Source organism: Triturus cristatus, chromosome 9 (assembly GCF_964204655.1).
Source record: "Triturus cristatus chromosome 9, aTriCri1.1, whole genome shotgun sequence".
In the NCBI taxonomy this organism is placed as follows: Eukaryota; Metazoa; Chordata; class Amphibia; order Caudata; family Salamandridae; genus Triturus; species Triturus cristatus.
The window spans coordinates 928740137-928757921 of NC_140592.1; the positions used below are offsets into that span (position 1 = coordinate 928740137).

Below are 17785 nucleotides of genomic sequence, written 5' to 3' on the forward strand. Positions count from 1 at the left end.
ACAGCCATTTAATCAGAAGGGCTTCTCATTTTTCCACCCTGCCAGGCTTCGGTGTCTATATGAGTGCCGGTCAGGAGATTTGACCTAGAAGAGATCAAATGGGCTCCCTAAGAATCGTTTTTATCTTTATTTCAAGCCTAGGTATTCAACAGTGCTAAAAAAAAAAGGGAAGTGGGGTATGGTTTACAAAATGCACCTGTACTCATTTGCCTATAAAATGATGGTGTACAATGGAGAGAGAGACCCACAGAAAAAAACTATCTCTACATAACAGCAGGCAGTTTTGTCTGACTGCTGTTATTTCACAGCATACCACATTGTGTCCATTGAAACTGTTCTTTATGAACTTATCCTCTTTTTAGCATTCACACAGTGAAGTGCATTTACAACTGTACTTTTGTATGTCATGCTAGTATTTTTTTTAATTGAGGACTTCAGTTATACTTCTAAAACAATTTAGTCTGTATTTCCTACTTGAATGTCTTTCTAATTTGCTTTTAGTGCTCATGTATGTTGTGCTTATTTAGACATTGAACTATTATGTCACTAAGTGAAGCTATGTCATTTATTTAAATTTCTCTATCTGCCTGGCTGTCTGTCTATCTAGCTATCTGTCTGTCTAGCTATCTAGCTATCTGTCTGTCTAACTATCTAACTATCTGTCTGTCTGTCTGTCTATCTATCTATCAATCTAGCTGCCTGTCTGTCTCTCTGACTGTCTGTATATCTATATCTATCTACGCAAGCCTCTCTATTTATTTATCTATTCACCCTATCTATATGTAATAAAGATTTACAAAAACATTACAAGAAAAAGCACTAACAAGGGCAAGAGGCTGGTAACCACCGCCTAACAGATTGACTTTTTTAAGCCTTGTTTTTAACCAAGACCTTTTGATTTTGGTACAATTATATGTGTAGCATAGTTACTTATAGGTATTTTCGTTCAGACTTTAGTAATTAGTCTATTTTTGTCCCATTAACATTTTTCCAACCACTGAAGCAAGCATCATGGGGTAATGGGTCAGCCAAATTAAGCGATTGGCTGACTTCACTGTGATGTATGGTATGTTCCCGTTTCACAAGGAGCACATCCACACACAAAGTAGCTCTCCTTAGGGCCAGGGATTACTATGTTAACGCTTGGGTTTTTTAAACCAAAAAATGTATTTGCTTTAGCTAATATTTTTGAAGATTGATTAGGGCCCTGCAGCTTTCCAACAATAATGTTTGCAAAAACCATGACAGAGTAAAATAAGAATTGCCAAAGGAAAAATGTTTTTCCAATGCTTGTTTTTTGAAGGGGGCATATAATTCTCCCCCTTGCCAGAACACATATTCCCCTTCCCGCTCTCTTAAACCCCAAAACTCCTCCATTGCCCCCAATTCACTCAGACGTCCCTACATACATTTAGCGCCATCTCAGAGCAGGTGGAAAATATTTGCATTAAACCCCTTGGCATGATGAATTTTTTGTGATTTTATGACTAGAAAACAGGCCCTGAGAGGTAATTCCCAATTGCAGGGTGTTTAACTTGCACTGGGCGGATTTACTTGGCATTAAGGTCAAAATCCTCCCCAGTTCCGTGAAACTCTTAATCAGACTCTTATGGCCTAATTTAGACTTCGGCAGAAGGGTTACTCCTTCAAAAACGTGACGGATATCCCGTCCACCATATGACAAGGGCCATTGGATATAATGCATTAGTAATACAGCAGGTGGTATTTCCATCATGTTTGTGATGTAGTAATCCGTCCGCTAAACTTTGAATCAGGTAATTATTCTGATTTTACAAGAGGCCCTTAGGGAAATACAAATTTGTTGTAACCTACGAGCAAGGTTTGTGACTCCATATGGCTATGGCAAGTGAAGGCTGCAGCCTCAAGGCACCACCAAGTCATGTCACAAAACCATTACTAAAGACCCAGAAAGTTGACTTTTTTAAGTATATGGGAAGTGGCTAAGCAAGAAAGATTCGATTTCACTTAGTTTGCTGAAAATCCTCTACCTCTTCCAAGAGCTTTTAGAGCTGTCCCTATTGTAAAAAGGATTAGATCACTTGTATTAAATTACTCAAGGGGCCCAGTGTACCATAATCTGGGCAGAGGTAGGGCTGGTCTAGGGGAACCCATTTATCAAAGACATGAGCCTTGAGAAATCATTTATATTTGAGTGATGTGTATGGAAGGTTTCTTACTTAACCCCTTCGCCACGGCAAGAATTCCGCCGCGGCGCTGGGGGGGTTTGGGGGCAGTTGCAGTGGTGCTGTCCTCGTGACGGAACCACTCCGTCACGAGTCACGGGTGAGCTGTGCTCATGACGGAGTGGTTCCGTCACGTCTCCGCCCACTGCGCTAATCGCCCGCACAGGCGGGGAATTAGCGCCGCGTGGGCGGAGCGGCCGCCAACGGTCGTAGCATGACGGAACCACCCCGTCATGAGCACACGGCACCCGTGGCTCATGACGGAGTGGTTCCGTCATGAGCACGGAAAGGGTTAAAAGAGCATGAATAGGAGGCCTAAGGGGCTGATTTGGGAATGTTGCCAAACCTACAATTACCTACAGTTGAGTCCTCATCAATGATTTAGAAAAAATAACAATTTTAAGTTGAAGTAAAATGTAAGTGTTGCACTTATTTGTAAAGGTCGGTCACCAATGTGCGTTGGTCGAAGTCCTTAGGGATAAATTCAATGCTTGTAATTTTGGGAATGTTTTCAATTAAAGCAAACAAAATGGACTGTTTAGGATATGAGATGCAACTCAGGGATGTTTACTACTCACTATTATTAGCACATTGTGTCAAGGACACCTCTTTGCCTTGTCTAGATTGAAGCCCTCAGAATACCTTATTGAAACTCAAAACAATTTAACTGAGATGGGAAGACTTAAAAGCTCATGTTGGTGTGCCACACGCCCTAGATATAAAATACATTTATAAGTGGAGTTGAAAAAGATTGAGTTTTTCAGTCAATGAGGTTGAAAAGACATAGATACATGTTTTGATGAGTTCCCTTTACATTTTAACAAGCACGCTCATAAGTTTTAGAATAATTATGTTTTAGTGTCACTGCACCATTTGGTATTGCAACCATGGGGTTTCCGGCAGGAAGCTGTATGGAGGTTCACATTTTATACATCAGCGTGCTTCCACTGTTGAAAATCTTATTATAGCACACGTTGGTGCAAGCACCGTGCACTGGACTGTTTTTGGGATATCCATGTGGAGTAATGATAGATCTGGTCTTCCCAACCAGACAGAGACACACTCACACAAACACACACATATCCTGTATTTTTGAGGATGCTTTTACTTCTGCTCCCAGTTGAAAGTCTGTTCTGCCTGTGACAGACTTTCTGCTGCTACCATATTACTCTGCATGTGCTGGAAGTATTCCCTCCAACTGTTTATAATCTATGATGTTTTCTGTGCATGTGAACACACATGCTGCCTCTGCCATGAGTGTCCTAATGAAGCTTGCAGGTATATTTCCCCTATACAAAAGTCAGAGATGTTGTCTTTACCAAGGCTCCTTATTTTGTGGCATGAAGCCATGAGTCACGTCCAGAAAAGAACAGATTTTCCATGATTCATGGTATGGAAATGATTTTAGTTAGTCTCTGCCAAACCCTTGGTCCACACACATGATTTACAGGCGGGCGGGACCTTCAGTATCTCCACAACTCAGAGTACTTTGTGAGGTCACTGGAGTTTTGGAAAATTAACCACTAGCCCGATTTAGAGTGGGCAGTCGAATGGAACGTTTTTACAGTCAATCAATACCGGGTCAAACCTGGCAGGAAGGTACTTTGCAGGCGCGACCGTTCCTTAAGGGCCGAGGGACCCCCCCCAACACCTTTTTGGAAACATATAGAGTGTCTGTCAGGCTAAGCAAAGGTCATCATGAGAAAAATTCTTCATGTTCAGGTCAGCTAGCCAGGCACTATAAGTGTGCTAAATGCACAGGCGTCTTGCTGCCTGAGCTGAACTTTGCCGGGCAGAGGATTTCACAGCCCTCTGGGTGTGACCTCCTCAGCCTTGGAGAGCACTTCGAGGCTCTCCCCCTTGATAGACTTGGACCTGGGCGCTTCAGTTTTAAGCCCTGAAGTGCCAAGAGCCGAGTGTCCATCAGTGACGCCTTGTCACTAAGTGTGGTGGGGTCAGCAGTTTGTTATTGAAAAAACAGAAACATGTTAAAATGTTTACAAATGTCCAACAATTTGACGATGCTGTCCACCTAACTCAACACATTGACAAGAACCGCTGTTTCTGCCTATGACTAGAGATGTCTGCAGGGTCAGAAGACATCTCTAAATGCAGAGGGCAGATACTTTCTTTAGGCGACAGAGTATGTTACACTGTCCCGCTGATGGAGTAAAAGCCATACTTCCCACTCTAATTCAGGCCCAAAAATTGGAATTAAATTAAACGTATTTTTCGAGCGCTTCTTTGAATGGTATTCCAACTTAAATTACTTGAGAAGCACCACATTTATAACATCCTATTCTTATAAATGCATTCTATTGCTATAAACGCTTGTAGCCATTGTTACAACCTATAGACAGAAATCAGTTTGTCGAGGCCTTCCCTGTTGCTTGTTTTCAGAAACTCAACATACCAGTGTTTTCTGGCACTGCAGAGTGATTCCCTGGGTTTTCTCCTTGTTTTGCTGTTGGGTTCTCCTCCTCCTCTCCACCTTCAGGTCCTATGGTAAATTCAGGCCTGGTAAATAGAAGCCCTTCCTCAAGGTTATCGGTGGGCTCCTGAAGGGGTAAGATTAAAATAAATATTCAATACATGCATATGAGTAAAAAAGAGTTGGAATATACGCTTTGAACTATTACATTTCAATGCACGGTTTCAAATTGAGCAATTTGAGAGTTGGCATAACTAAGAAAATTGTTTTTGGTTTTCAGTGTTGTAATATTTTCACCCAAACTGCAATTCTCCTTAATTTACTTCAGGAAGAATGCTGCTTACATGTGTTGCACGCACAAATGCTGATTATCACATTCAAGGCTAACCTATTGGCTATGGGAATGCTGGAAAAAAGCAAAATGATTGTTTTCCATACAGAATGCTTATAGGACATACAATAATACATGTGACATAACAGTGTGATATTTCAGAGTAAGTTTCCAACGAATGCTCTTCCTGGAAGACTGAATGATACACCAAACTGGCAATACCATGAGGTGAGAGAAAGAGAAGGCGGTGGGAAGAAAAGAGGCTAAGTCTTGCTAGTCTTAATCTTGTATTCACTGTATGGTTTTTAAGTTTGGTTTTCTTGCAAGATCCATCACATATACAAGAAGAGGAGAGCGGTGCTGAAATGCAAACTTGTAAACTTTGTATTTGGTTGTTGGGAAGAAGCAATGCATGACTTTTTGAGTTTCGATATTGCGGTTTTATATGGCATTGTCCAATGTCATGGGTGCATATGTAAATGTATTCGGCCTTCACAATGGATGTGATGTGAGCGTGCATTTACAGTAATGGCATATGTACATTTGACAGCAGTGCCTGGCTGAAAGAAGAGTAGAGAGTATGTTTTTATGAGCAATGTATGTTTTTATTCCTCATAGTAGAACACATAGTTCTTTCCATAGACCCTATAGTTCATACCCAAGATTGATGCTCGATTTCCGAGAACGACGACTACGGGGCAGTGTGAACCTTTCCTCATCCGAAATGGATTATCCGTATTCACAGATATTAGTCCCGTATACCGGTACCAAGCCCTGGTCGCTAGCCGTAGTACCTGGACCTTATCCCTTGATGCGACAGTCCTGACTATTCTTTTTCCTCTGTGGACCCTGGCTATACGCTCTCATTGGCCTTGACCTAATTGGATCTTGAATGATATACTTTGGAGATTATTGCTCCATCCCGGAGCCTAGGAAGTTTCTGGATCATATTTGATTTGCCATACGTGTTATACTACCAGGTGTGTCTGTCCCACACCGCTTGTCCATCTTCACCCTGATGAAGGTTTAGCCCCGGCTGGGGCTAGACACCGAAACGCGTGTTGGAGTTTTCATTGCTGCTGGGTAGTTAGACCATCCCCACCCATATATATTCTGCAGATGACAATCATGAACCTGTTTTCCAATTTCTATGTGGCAATTGTACCATCGTGATACATATTGTTGAAGTGTACAAATATATTGTGTGTGGTATAAATGATGATGTCATTTGGTATGTGTGACAGTATGATTGTGTGTTCTGAATGAGTCTGTGGGACTTGGTGTTTGAATCTATTTGATGATGAATTTTGTTTTATTATATATGTACCCTGCATCTATTTTATATAATGATTTTGATATTACGAAAAATAAAAATGATGACTCAGCTTGATCAAAACAATCTCATGATTGGATCATTCTTATAGCTTTTTTTGTCTGCACCGGTGTGTGAATTGTTAATATCAGGACCCTCCCCAAGGGCCTCTATAAACAATTGTGACAGGTAAATCTTTTTAATTGGTTGTTCTTCTTTCCCCTGCTATACCTGCCCTCATTATTTGACAGGGGTCCCCCTTCTTTGTAGTTCATACCCAAGATTGCAACACAAACTGTAGCAAAATACCAATAGTGGAGTACCATACAAACAGCAAAAGAAAAGCAAGTCAAATTGTCAACATCATGGTAAGGAACTGGAATTTTGAAGATATTAAAGAACATTCCCTGTTAAATGAATTCTCATATTTGAATATATCCGTTAGATGATGAGGAATATTCAAAACAATGTAAAAACCTAAACCTGCTTTTTGATCAAGAACAGCAAAACACACTGACCATCCAGAATAAGGATGCATTTGATTGGCTGTTTCAGTCATTACATTTTCTACATGTTTTATTTTGTTGGCTCTCACATCTATTTTTGAACAACAAAGTTGTCATAAACGTATTGTGAACAGCACAGCAAGGCAACATCGGGAGCTGCACCTTCTTGCAAGCACTTACTCAAAGAAGTAAAGACTTGTTGCTGAAGAGTTTGCTATAGGAATGCTAAGCATCACCATACAGTTGTGTCTCTCACAAGCACTGATAGGAATTAGCTGTGATCTACTGAAACAGGAAGAGGCTGATATGGCCTCCACTGATACATGCCTATTTAGTGTCTATAAATGCTTCTCAGCAGGGTGTTTACAATGTAAATGATCAAGATCCTTTTGACAAATTTATTGCAAAATGTTGAAGGAAGCAATGACCTATGGTGCTTTGACTTTTACACACGTGCTCACTATATAAATGGCCTTATTGCTGCCATTTCCAATAGAGGATTGTGATCACTTAGGGGAGCTGTATTGCCAACAATGCTAACAGGCAAGAACCTGTGCTCCCGGTCCTCATTATGTCACATCTGTGCTGAGAGCTCACTGGAGGCTTTCCGCAGAGAAAGTGTGGTTGTGCGCATATCACCTACTCAAGTTGGTAGATGCCACACTTAGGGCCTGCCTATGCATCGGCAGGCCTGCAATGCCCCAACAAGTCTGCGTTTGCGGGCACTCAGAGTGTTCTACAATCAGCTGAAGGAAGAACAAAACTTAACAACCTTCACTGTGTCCAGTCCTTGACATATTTCTACATAATTATTCAGTTTTAATGAGGACAACGCAATGAGAGCTCTAATTGGTTTGACAAAAAAGCCTGACAATTTAAGCATTTACTCTTGCAATTAAGGATGTTTCAATCTTATTAGGAGGGTCCTTGCCAATGTTTGACTCCAAGATTTTATTTCAGAACGTGTGTCTAAGAATAGTTTGAGAACTGCTCGCATCATCTAATGGTGCATGGAGCAAAATGTTAGATCCGGAACAACTCAACCAAACACACAATTTGCGATTCAAGAACTAAGCGTGAATTAGGCGAACCAGAATTGTTTTCCAAATTGATTGTGGTACACAAATCATTCTCAAACCCAAATGTGAAAATATACAATAGATTTTCCAATCGAAGACATATATCTCAAAAAATCCTGAACAAATTTACACCAAACTACAAAAGGGTCTAGTTTGAATAAAAGTTCTATCTCAATGCCAACTTTGGTGTAATTGCATTCAGTAGAATCTAGTGTAGCAGACAGTAAGTATTCCTGTTCAATTTTGAATCAGAAATGCTACTATCAAGTCCCCTAAATAACGTTTTACTGTCTTTACCAATCTGCACGAAATTTGAAATGAAGAATCTAAGCCAGATTTGCCCAACTTGAGTCAAGATTTGTGCAGAGTCTGCAAATAGTATCAAATTTAATAGCAAATAAATACTTTTCTCAAAGAAGTTGCAATTCATGTGAGTACTCTGCTATAGAACTAAAGTTACACCCTACTGACAAGGCCCAAGTGAGGCAAAACTGGTCTGGGGTTGCTTGTGGTACCTTCTGGAGGGTGCCTCAAATGGCAGTACAGGACAGAGAGTTCCTATGGAGAGCAGGGTCAGTGCTGATTTGCATAAACTGAGCCTTCATCTTGAGCGGCATGGTGGGCAAAAAACTTTGGTTTGGACTGTGGGCCAAGCATGGCAGAAGTCACCAACTGGATGAAGTGCAACACAGACAACACAGATGTAGTGGTCTTTGGCATGAACAAATCAGCATGGGACTCCGCACTTGTGGATGGCCGACTATAGACCCATATCCACCCCCAGTAACCACACCAAGAACATCGGGATCATCACTGAGAATAAACTGGTCATGACCGCACAAGTCAATGCCTTCATCATATCCAGCTTCCATACCCTGAAGATGCTGAGGAAGATCTTCTAACGGCTAACAAGTACGACCAGAAAAACCATCACTCATGTCTAAATCAACAGCGAAGTGGATTATGGGTAAACTCTACATTGGAATCACCAAGCAACTCAACAGATGACTACAACCCATCCAAAACTCAGTTGCCAGAATCATCCTCAACCTCATAAAAAGTGCACATCACACCGCACGTTAGGGAGCTCCACTAGCCCCCAATATGCACACACGCACTCAGTTCAAAGTCTTCACTCACAAATTCAAGGCATTACACAATGCAGGCTCCAACTACCTAAATAGCAGCCTCTCCTTCCACCAATCACCTAGACACCTCTGACTTGCTGGACTCTTCCTCGCAAACATCCCAGGCATACACAGAAATAAATCTGGAGGCCGGGCCTTCTCGTACATTGCCCCTAAAGCATGGAACTACCTCCCACTACACATCAAGGCTTCCTCTTTTCTTCTTGAGTTCCACAAGAAGCTGAAGACCTAACCTTAGGTTTGGTTCGACAAACACCTCCTCAGCACCAAGATACCCCGGGTGATAGTGCTAGTGCTATACAAATACACGTAACGTAACATAACATGTCTTTTCGCTGGGTGCTGCACTGTGTTTTTATTGCTATATCAGAGGAAGTTTTTTACACACGAAAAAGAAAATCAGTAAATACTAGTCTATGCTCCCATTCAGGGAGGTATCAGCAGACTGGTAACATTGAGGTGCCCCACCCTAACTACAGATTGACTTGGTTATATACAGAAAGAAGTGTTCTAAGATCCCTGCATGTGGACAGGAATATTCTGCATTTATGATTTCAGTGAGAACCCTACGATGAAACAGGGGATCTAGATGATCGTAAAAGAAGGTACTGCAGGGTATTTTTGTAACATGAAGAGCAAGCATCAAGATGTATTTGACATCATAGGAATATGATCCTCCAGAACAGGTTCCATAAGTGTATTTTTATCCTGAATCACATGCTACCTATTTAGTAAGCTTCTTCATGTTTAAGAGAGTCTATGGCAATAAACATGTATGTGCATTTCCTTCCAAAATCGTCTCCAAGGCCACAATTTCTGTAATACCTACCACTAATCTGATTTCTATTTTTGGTGCCAGTCGCTCCAACAGCTCACACGCCAGCTGATAGCAGAGTATGCTAGACTGGCATAGGCTGCACTCCACAGCTTTTTCGTCTTTCTGGCAGGTGTGGGAGCCACCCCAGGGTGCCTGGAACACGTTGTTTATAATGGAAATGATGTCTTTGGAAAGGCTGCTCTCCAGACCCATGGTGATCCCATCGTCCTGTAACTCCATCTGAAAATCAGCATGGCCGGGGAAAGAGCAAGAATTGTACATTAGCAGATGACAATTTGCATGTAGAACTACTGATGCATATTAAATTGTCCAGTGACCTAATTGGCAGGTACAGTACAAATATGGAGTAATTCAAAATTGCATTGCAGGGTCATTCTCTCTAGTGGAAAGCAGCAGATCAGTGACATGATACCAAAAGAAGCTGTACCTCTGATGTTTCTTAGAAAGACAGCACAGACAGTGTTACCAGGAAGATGGAAACTCTGCTTCAGATGCCCTCTGAACAATTGTGCAAAAATGTATTTATGTACAGTCTGGAAGCGAGGACATGATGGAGTTTTTGAAATTCCTGATGAGTTTAAACACAATGGAAGAAATTAACATATTCCACTGAAGGTGTGCCTCAAGAAAAAAACAATTAAATAAGAGTTGTTAGTATCATGATGATGTTCTTCTGTACCAACGAGCTTGGGAAGGAGGGGTCAAGTGCATGGAGCCCCTTTTTAGCCATTGTAGGGTGGATACTCTCAGTGCGATTGTAGGGTGGATAGTCTCAGTGACAGAAACAGGTAGAGGAGACACAAGGAATCAAAGACAGACTCAGAAAAAGGAAAAAGGCACACAGGACCAATGTCTTAATCTCAGCCTGCTCATTGCCAAGTACACACAAGTTAAACAAGGTAAGCTATACTTGGCCTTTATGGACCTATCCGCGGCCTTGGATTGTGTTGCCCATTCTCACCGATGGGGGATTATAAAGGAGATGGGTGTCGACCAAGCAATAATTTTATTCATTAGGCAACTGTATTCAAGGATTGCAGCTTGTGTCCAATATGTACAACAGGGGAAGTTCACTAGATGGTTTTCAACAACCAGGGTGGTTCGTCTGGGGTATGTCCTTGCCCCCTTTTTGTTTTCATTATACACCAATGGAGTGGAGGCCTCCCTGTTAGAATCTACCCTGGACATTCCTTCAATAAATAAGGTTCGCATTCCAATATTACTTTACGCAGATGAATCGGTTTTAATTGCCCGTACGGGAAGGGCCCTCCAGAAGCTGTTACACACTAACGTAAACTTTATGAAAAATCTGGACCTACAAACAAATGAGGCAAAGATTTTTATCTTAGTTACAGGTCATAAGGCCAACAAAGTTCCAACTTTTTTTTATTCTGAACGTAAAGTGGCCCAGTCAGAGATGTTCTCTTCCCTAGTGGTGACTTTGATCATAAGACAACATGGTCCCACATGGTGTCTAATAGAGGGATAATACTGGAAAAAAAGCCTTAATGGCATATATTTGTTCATTAAAACCTAGGCTTGAAACAGATAGGTATGGTTAAAAAAGTATAAGCAGCAAAATCCAGTGCAGTAGCCTCGTATGGAGCTGGAATATGGGTATATATTAATCAAACGGCAATACAATCAATAGTGGATACCTTCTGGAAAAAATTGATGGGCCTCCCTAACAGTTGCTTTGATTTTAATTGCCTTTGTGAGCTGAATGTCCCCTACATAACTGACCAGATAAACTTGGCTCCAATTCTCCTATGGCACTTCATATGGAGAAGAGAAACAGTCAACCTGACCCAAGAGTTTATTTTGGACTGCCTTGCACTAGAACACGTACAGAGGATCCCATGGATTCTGTATGTTGAAATTACCTTAAATGCTCTGGGTCTAGGACATATCTTTGAAACCCCAAACAAATGCTCAACTGTATGTAAAAAAGCAATAAAAGCCCGTTTTTTAAACTACATGGCTGAAATTAGGCTTAAAAATCTTATTAATGGGGGCGTGGCCAAGATGGCGAGGTGAGCGAACGGCTTCTCCGCCGGCTCCCGCTTCGTTGAGCCCTTAGACCGTAAATAGCCGCTGTATCTCCCCCGGAGGACTGGGGAACGGGCGGCGGAGCCTCAGGCGTGCTGGAGGGGGTGGCCCGGCGGCTCGGAGAGCAGGAAATAAGCCCGCGGCGCCCGCCGGAAAAGAGCGGTGATCGTGGCCGAGAGGGGGCAGAGCATCAGGCCGGAGCAGGCGGCGGCGAGCCCGGACGCCTGATTACGAGAGCGCCCGGTCTGGGCGTGGAGATCGGCCGTGGCACGAGGGATGGCCGAAACAACAGCGGGAGGCACCGCATCGGCCTGGACCGACGAGAGCTGCGGCACGGAGCTGCTGTGGGGGTGGCTGGACCGGGGGGGCGTGATCCTGCCCATGGCAGCGAACAAGAGGTGAAAACACGCGGAGGGCCGGATAGGTGGCACCCCCGCCTCCCTTACAGAGTCTCACGATGTGATTTCTGGCCCAAAGAGCGGACGGCGGCGGCGGACTTAGAGGCAGCGCTGAACGGGACGTGGCCCCGAGTGTGAGATACAGGCCCTCAGCCCGAGCAGAAGCGGGACAGCAACGAGGCAGACGGAGGCCGGTGAGACGCGAATGAGCCGGCTGGTCAGGGGAAGGCACGGTGGAAGGGTCCCGACGCGGGTGAGGACACGGGCGCACGACGGCGCTGCGACCTGAGGATCAACCAGTGGGGTGCAGCAGCTGGAGTAATAAGGGGGTGACTAGGTGAGCCCCCCCTCATCCCACGCCCCCGTGGCCCGCGGGCCCGGTTCGGAGCTTGAGGAGGCCCGGATGGCTGAGGGGCGTGCCTGGAGAGAACCGGCCCACGAACACGGCGGTCGAGGGTAGGAAGACCGGTGTCCGACCTACGCATCCCCCACGGAGGCGCACAAGTGAGAAGCGCCAGCAGCGGACGGACCGGGAGCGGCAGAGAACCGACTGAGGAGGGGAGTGAGCGGAGGGCTCCCGGCGGGACGCCCCTGCAGACACCGGAGCGCTTAAACTGAGGCGGGGGGTCTGCGGAGAGAGGACGCGGAGGTGGGCGCCCGGGGCCCCGGAGCCGACGAAGCGGGACAGAAGCCCTCGGGGGGTGTCGGTAGCACTGAGGAGCAGACCAGTACGGGGCCCCAGAGCACATGGCGGGCAGCAGAGGACGACGGAAGGGGGAACGCACCCTCCCCGAGCTGCTGGGCAGGAACCAGCAAAGAGTAGAGCGGGGACAGCACTCGCCCGGCCCCTCCGGAGGGGCACCGGTCGCCGATGGCGGAGAGCCTCCGATCACCAGATCCTTCAAGGAATCCCTTTTCGGCTCCCTACGGGAGGATTTTCAAGCCCTGAAGAAGGAGGTGGCCAGCGAAGTGCGGGAGGTCCGGAGGGAGGTGGACAGCCTGGGAGAACGGGTGGCCACGATAGAAGACACCGGACGGAACAGGGATGAAGAACTAGAGCGCCTGCAGCAAGAGGTGCTCAGCCTCAGGGATCAACAGATTGACCTCCAGGCGCACGCAGAGGATCTAGAAAACAGATCGCGGCGCAACAATAACCGGGTCCGAGGCATTCCGCTCACAGAAGAAGGGACGGACATGGTAGGATACCTACAGGCCCTGTTCCGGGAGTTCTTGGGAGAGTCGGACGGGCTCCACATCCGGATAGACCGGGCGCATCGAGTGGGGCCGCGGCGCCGGGCGTCGCTGCCGGCCCCGGACATCCTGGCCTTTCTCCCGGACTTCCCGCTCAAGGAACGCATCCTGGCGTAGGCTCGGAAGAAGCAGCCCCTCACCTTCCGGGACCACCCCATCGCTTTGTATCAGGATCTGTCAGCCATCACGCTTCAGAAACGGAAAGCGTTCAAACTCGCCACCCACTTCCTGAGGTCGCACGAAATACCATACGCATGGGGACACCCGTTCCGACTCATATTCCGATGGAATGGCACTGTGCATCAACTACGTTTCCTGCAGGAGACATGCGGGGTCTTGGGCATTTCGGTACCGGAGGAGGAGGCGGCCCCACGGAGGCGGGGACGTGCCGACAGTGGCGGATGGCAGTGGGTATCGAGGCGGCACAACCAGACACGAGTTGCGAGGCCAGACTCTCCCACCATTAGAGCCAGCATGGCGGTGGCGGTGTCCGAGGTGGCGGAGAATACTGGACTAAGTGACACGGCGCCGACAGCATAAGTCTGCTCCGGGGGGAGATCATCACAGCCTTCTACACTGAGCAGGTTTGGGGGCCGGATGGGGGCGGGGGCGGGGGGAGGGGGGTTCGGTGGCAGGATGTCCACTGGAGTATTTTACCAAAGACTCGTCCCTTGAGGACTGGACTTGGACAATGTTGACTCAGGTTGCGGGGAGTGAGAGGGGGGCATTGCGGGTATTGTTGGCACGTTGCCGAGGGGTGGGTCGTGGGGTGGAAGGGGTGCTTGTTGCAGGAATTGGGGAGGGGAGGGGGAGGGGGAGGGGACTACGGGTGAGGGGGGGGAGGGGGGGATGCAGGAGGGGTGGGGGGGAAGTCCAGCGCGCGCCCGGAAACATGGCCGCAGTAGCGGCGCACGTACTCAGTTCCGTGGGTTCTTGTGGGAGCCCTGCTGTCAAACTTGCCACCGCCAATGACGCCCACGGCACTTAAAATTGTCACATTGAATGTCAGGGGCCTCAACAATCCGATCAAACGGCGAGCCGTCCTCTCCCTTCTGGAAGGCACCCGGGCCGATATTTGTCTTCTACAGGAGACACACCTCCTGCCCCGCGATTGTGCTAGACTGCGCTCCTCTGCTTTCCCCACCCAATTCTTCTCGTCCAGTAACACTAAAACAGCGGGAGTGGCGATACTGGTTGCCCGGCACTTCCGGGGAGAAGTGCTCCACAAACAGACGGAACAAAAAGGCAGGCTTTTAGCATATAGATTCAGGATAGCCGGCCTCCCCTTCACGGTAGGGTCCCTTTATAGCCCTAACGAGCGTCAAGAACGTTTCCTCAGCGCGGCGCTAGGCGCGGTCACAGCCACACCGGATAGACACGTTATTGTAGGGGGAGATTTTAACATGGTCTTTGACGCTGCCCTTGACAGGTCTGCACCCCGCTCGCCGCAGACTGGAGAGTTCTCGGCGGGGTGCAAGGCTCAACTGGCGGCTATGGACCTCGCGGACCTCTGGCACCACCTACACCCGGCGGAAAGGGATTATTCCTTCTATTCGCACGCGCATAAGACCTATGCGCGGCTAGACCACTTTCTGGTCACTGGGCCAGTCTGCGGACTGGCCACGGCAGCGGACATTGGGGTGGTCTCCATGTCAGATCACACCCTGGTGACGGCTACCTTCTGTCTGCCGCCGATTTCTCCGCCCCCCAGAGTCTGGCGTCTACGGGACGCATTATTACATAGACGAGAGGTAGTCCAACAAATGACGACGGTGATTCGAGACTATTTGACCCACAACGAGACCTCCGACACGTCGCGAGCGACACAGTGGGCGGCGTTAAAGGCGGTACTCCGGGGGGAATTTATTGCGATCTCCGCGGCGGATAACGCAAACCGTCGACAGAAACGGGAGGAGCTCACGCAGCGGGTTCGGGAACTGGAACACATACACAGGTGGACAGGCGCTCCACGGGTCTGGCGGCAGCTCGTGGGAGCAAGGAAGCTCCTGACAGGTCTAGACATGGACCGCGCGGAGTACGCGGCGCTACGCCTTCGGCACGCCTATTACACGGGGGGGACAAATGCGGTCGGCTATTGGCGAGCAAGTTGAGAGTAGCGCGGCAGAGTCAGACGGTGAAAGCGATCACCGATCCCACAGGGCCGACGGCCACAGAGGATGCCCAAATCGCAGAGCACTTTCGTAGGTATTATGCGGACTTGTACGCGGGGGACCCCCCGGATGCGCCCGCCACAGCAGACTACCTTGAGTCGGTCTCTTTGCCGTCCCTGACACCCACACAGGCGGACGCACTGGATAAAGAGATCCGGATAGAGGAAGTTATCTCCGCCATCGCCAAGCTTAAGCATGGTAAATCCCCAGGCCCGGACGGGTATACCTCCCTCTTTTATAAGACGTTCTGCACATCGCTCGCACCGATCCTCACGTGGTTGTTCAATTCCTTTGCGATGCAGGGAGCCATACCGCCGGACCTGTTGCGGGCGTCATTAGTGGTCATCCCCAAACCGGGGAAGGACCGGTCACAGTGCAGCTCTTATAGGCCTATATCGCTCTTAAACATCGATCTCAAGCTCTACACCGGGACCCAGGCGGGCCGCTTGGCCCCACTCCTCCCGGGGTTAATAGATCCGGACCAGGCGGGTTTTGTGCCAGGGCGACAGACAGTGGACAACACCAAGAGAATTACACAGCTAATAGAAAAAGCGTCGCGGATCCCCGGGGAAAGAATGCTGCTGTCAGTAGACGCCGAGAAGGCGTTTGATAGGGTCCACTGGCCGTACTTGGAACAGGTCTTAACGAAGGTGGGGATAGGGGAGAAATTCCGCTGTATGATCTTCAATTGCTACCGATCCCCGACCGCAGTGGTGAGAGTGAACGGATACGGCTCCCGGAGCTTTGACATAGAAAGAGGCACGAGACAGGGCTGCCCGCTGTCTCCTTTACTTTTCGCACTATATATGGAACCCTTTGCGCAGCGAGTGCGGGACATCCCGGCGGTGAAGGGGGTGAAGTTCGGAGGCTTCAGTCACGCCGTCAGTCTATATGCGGATGATGTGATCTTCTCCCTGGATGACCCGCTCTCTGCCTTGCCGGCCTGTATAGCGGAACTCACCTCGTTCGCGGCGGTGTCGGGATTCCGGATGAACATGGGGAAGTCAGCGGCTTTGGATCTCTCCTTAGCACCGAGAACCAAAGCTCTATTACGGCAAAGGGTTCCGATACTTTGGTCTTCGGACTCGGTGTCCTATTTAGGGATCCAGCTGGCCCCCACCCTGCCGGCAATGGTGGCAGCAAACTATACCGCCTTGGGCACGAAGGTTCGAGGGGAACTAACTCGCTGGGACCGAAGTACCCTTTCATTGCTGGGGAGAGTGGCGGCAGTTAAAATGACAATCTTGCCTCAGATATTATACTTGTTTCGGGCGCTCCCGCTGCAGCCTCCGGCGGAGTGGCTTCGGAAGATGCAGTCCGAACTGGGGCGTTTTATCTGGCAGGGCTGGAAACCCAGGATGCGAAGGGCGCTCTCGATGTTGTCGGCGGAGGCGGGAGGTCTCGGAATCCCGGATCTGCGTAAATACTTCTACGCATCACAGCTACGTTATCTGGTGGAATGGAGCCGCTGGGAGTCAAACAAACACTGGCTCTTCCAGGATCAGGTGGTAGCGGGCAGCCTCTACAGGAGGTACCATTCCTGCGTCGAGTTCACCGTCCAATCTTTACGCCTCCTTCATTACTAGAGTAACCTTGCAGGTCTGGGATGCCACAAATTTGGTGCATGGCTTGACGTCCTTCCCCTCCCCGCTGACACCAATCGTGGATAATCCGGACTTCACTCCAGGACTAGAGAGAGGAGCGTTTGATCACTGGCGGCCGGCCGGATGCCGGGCTTTGTGCCATTTGTACGGCCCAGAGGTAGTCCTTCCCTTCACAAGCTTCAGACAGGAGTATGCGCTCCCAGAATCCGACAGATTGCGATACCTGCAGGTTCGCCATTGGGCGCTGCACCCTCAGGTACGGGAGGCGGCTGACAGGCGACTCCTCCCTTATGAGCGCTGGCTCCTGACACGCACATCCGACACAAAGCTAATCAGTGACCTGTACAGGTTTCTCCAGACACCCGCTTCACACTTCTATAACCCGGGCAGGGAACGTTGGGAAAGAGAGTTGGGGAGGTCCCTGAGTCACGCCGAATGGGAGCAGGTCGCTTATAGGGCCAGA

The 17785-nt window shown here is 47.9% G+C and overlaps 1 protein-coding gene across 1 annotated transcript in view; it reads right to left on the bottom strand.

The window, feature by feature from the left end:
- Positions 1–17785, bottom strand: part of UNC79 (unc-79 subunit of NALCN channel complex) — a 628882-nt gene that overhangs the window by 361967 nt on the left and 249130 nt on the right. Inside the window, exons 19-20 of the mRNA XM_085626482.1 lie at positions 9841–10068; positions 4618–4762 (exon numbers count right to left, since the gene is read on the bottom strand). Coding sequence (XP_085482608.1) covers positions 4618–4762; positions 9841–10068 — 373 coding nt within the window. The remainder of the gene's footprint in view (positions 1–4617; positions 4763–9840; positions 10069–17785) is intronic.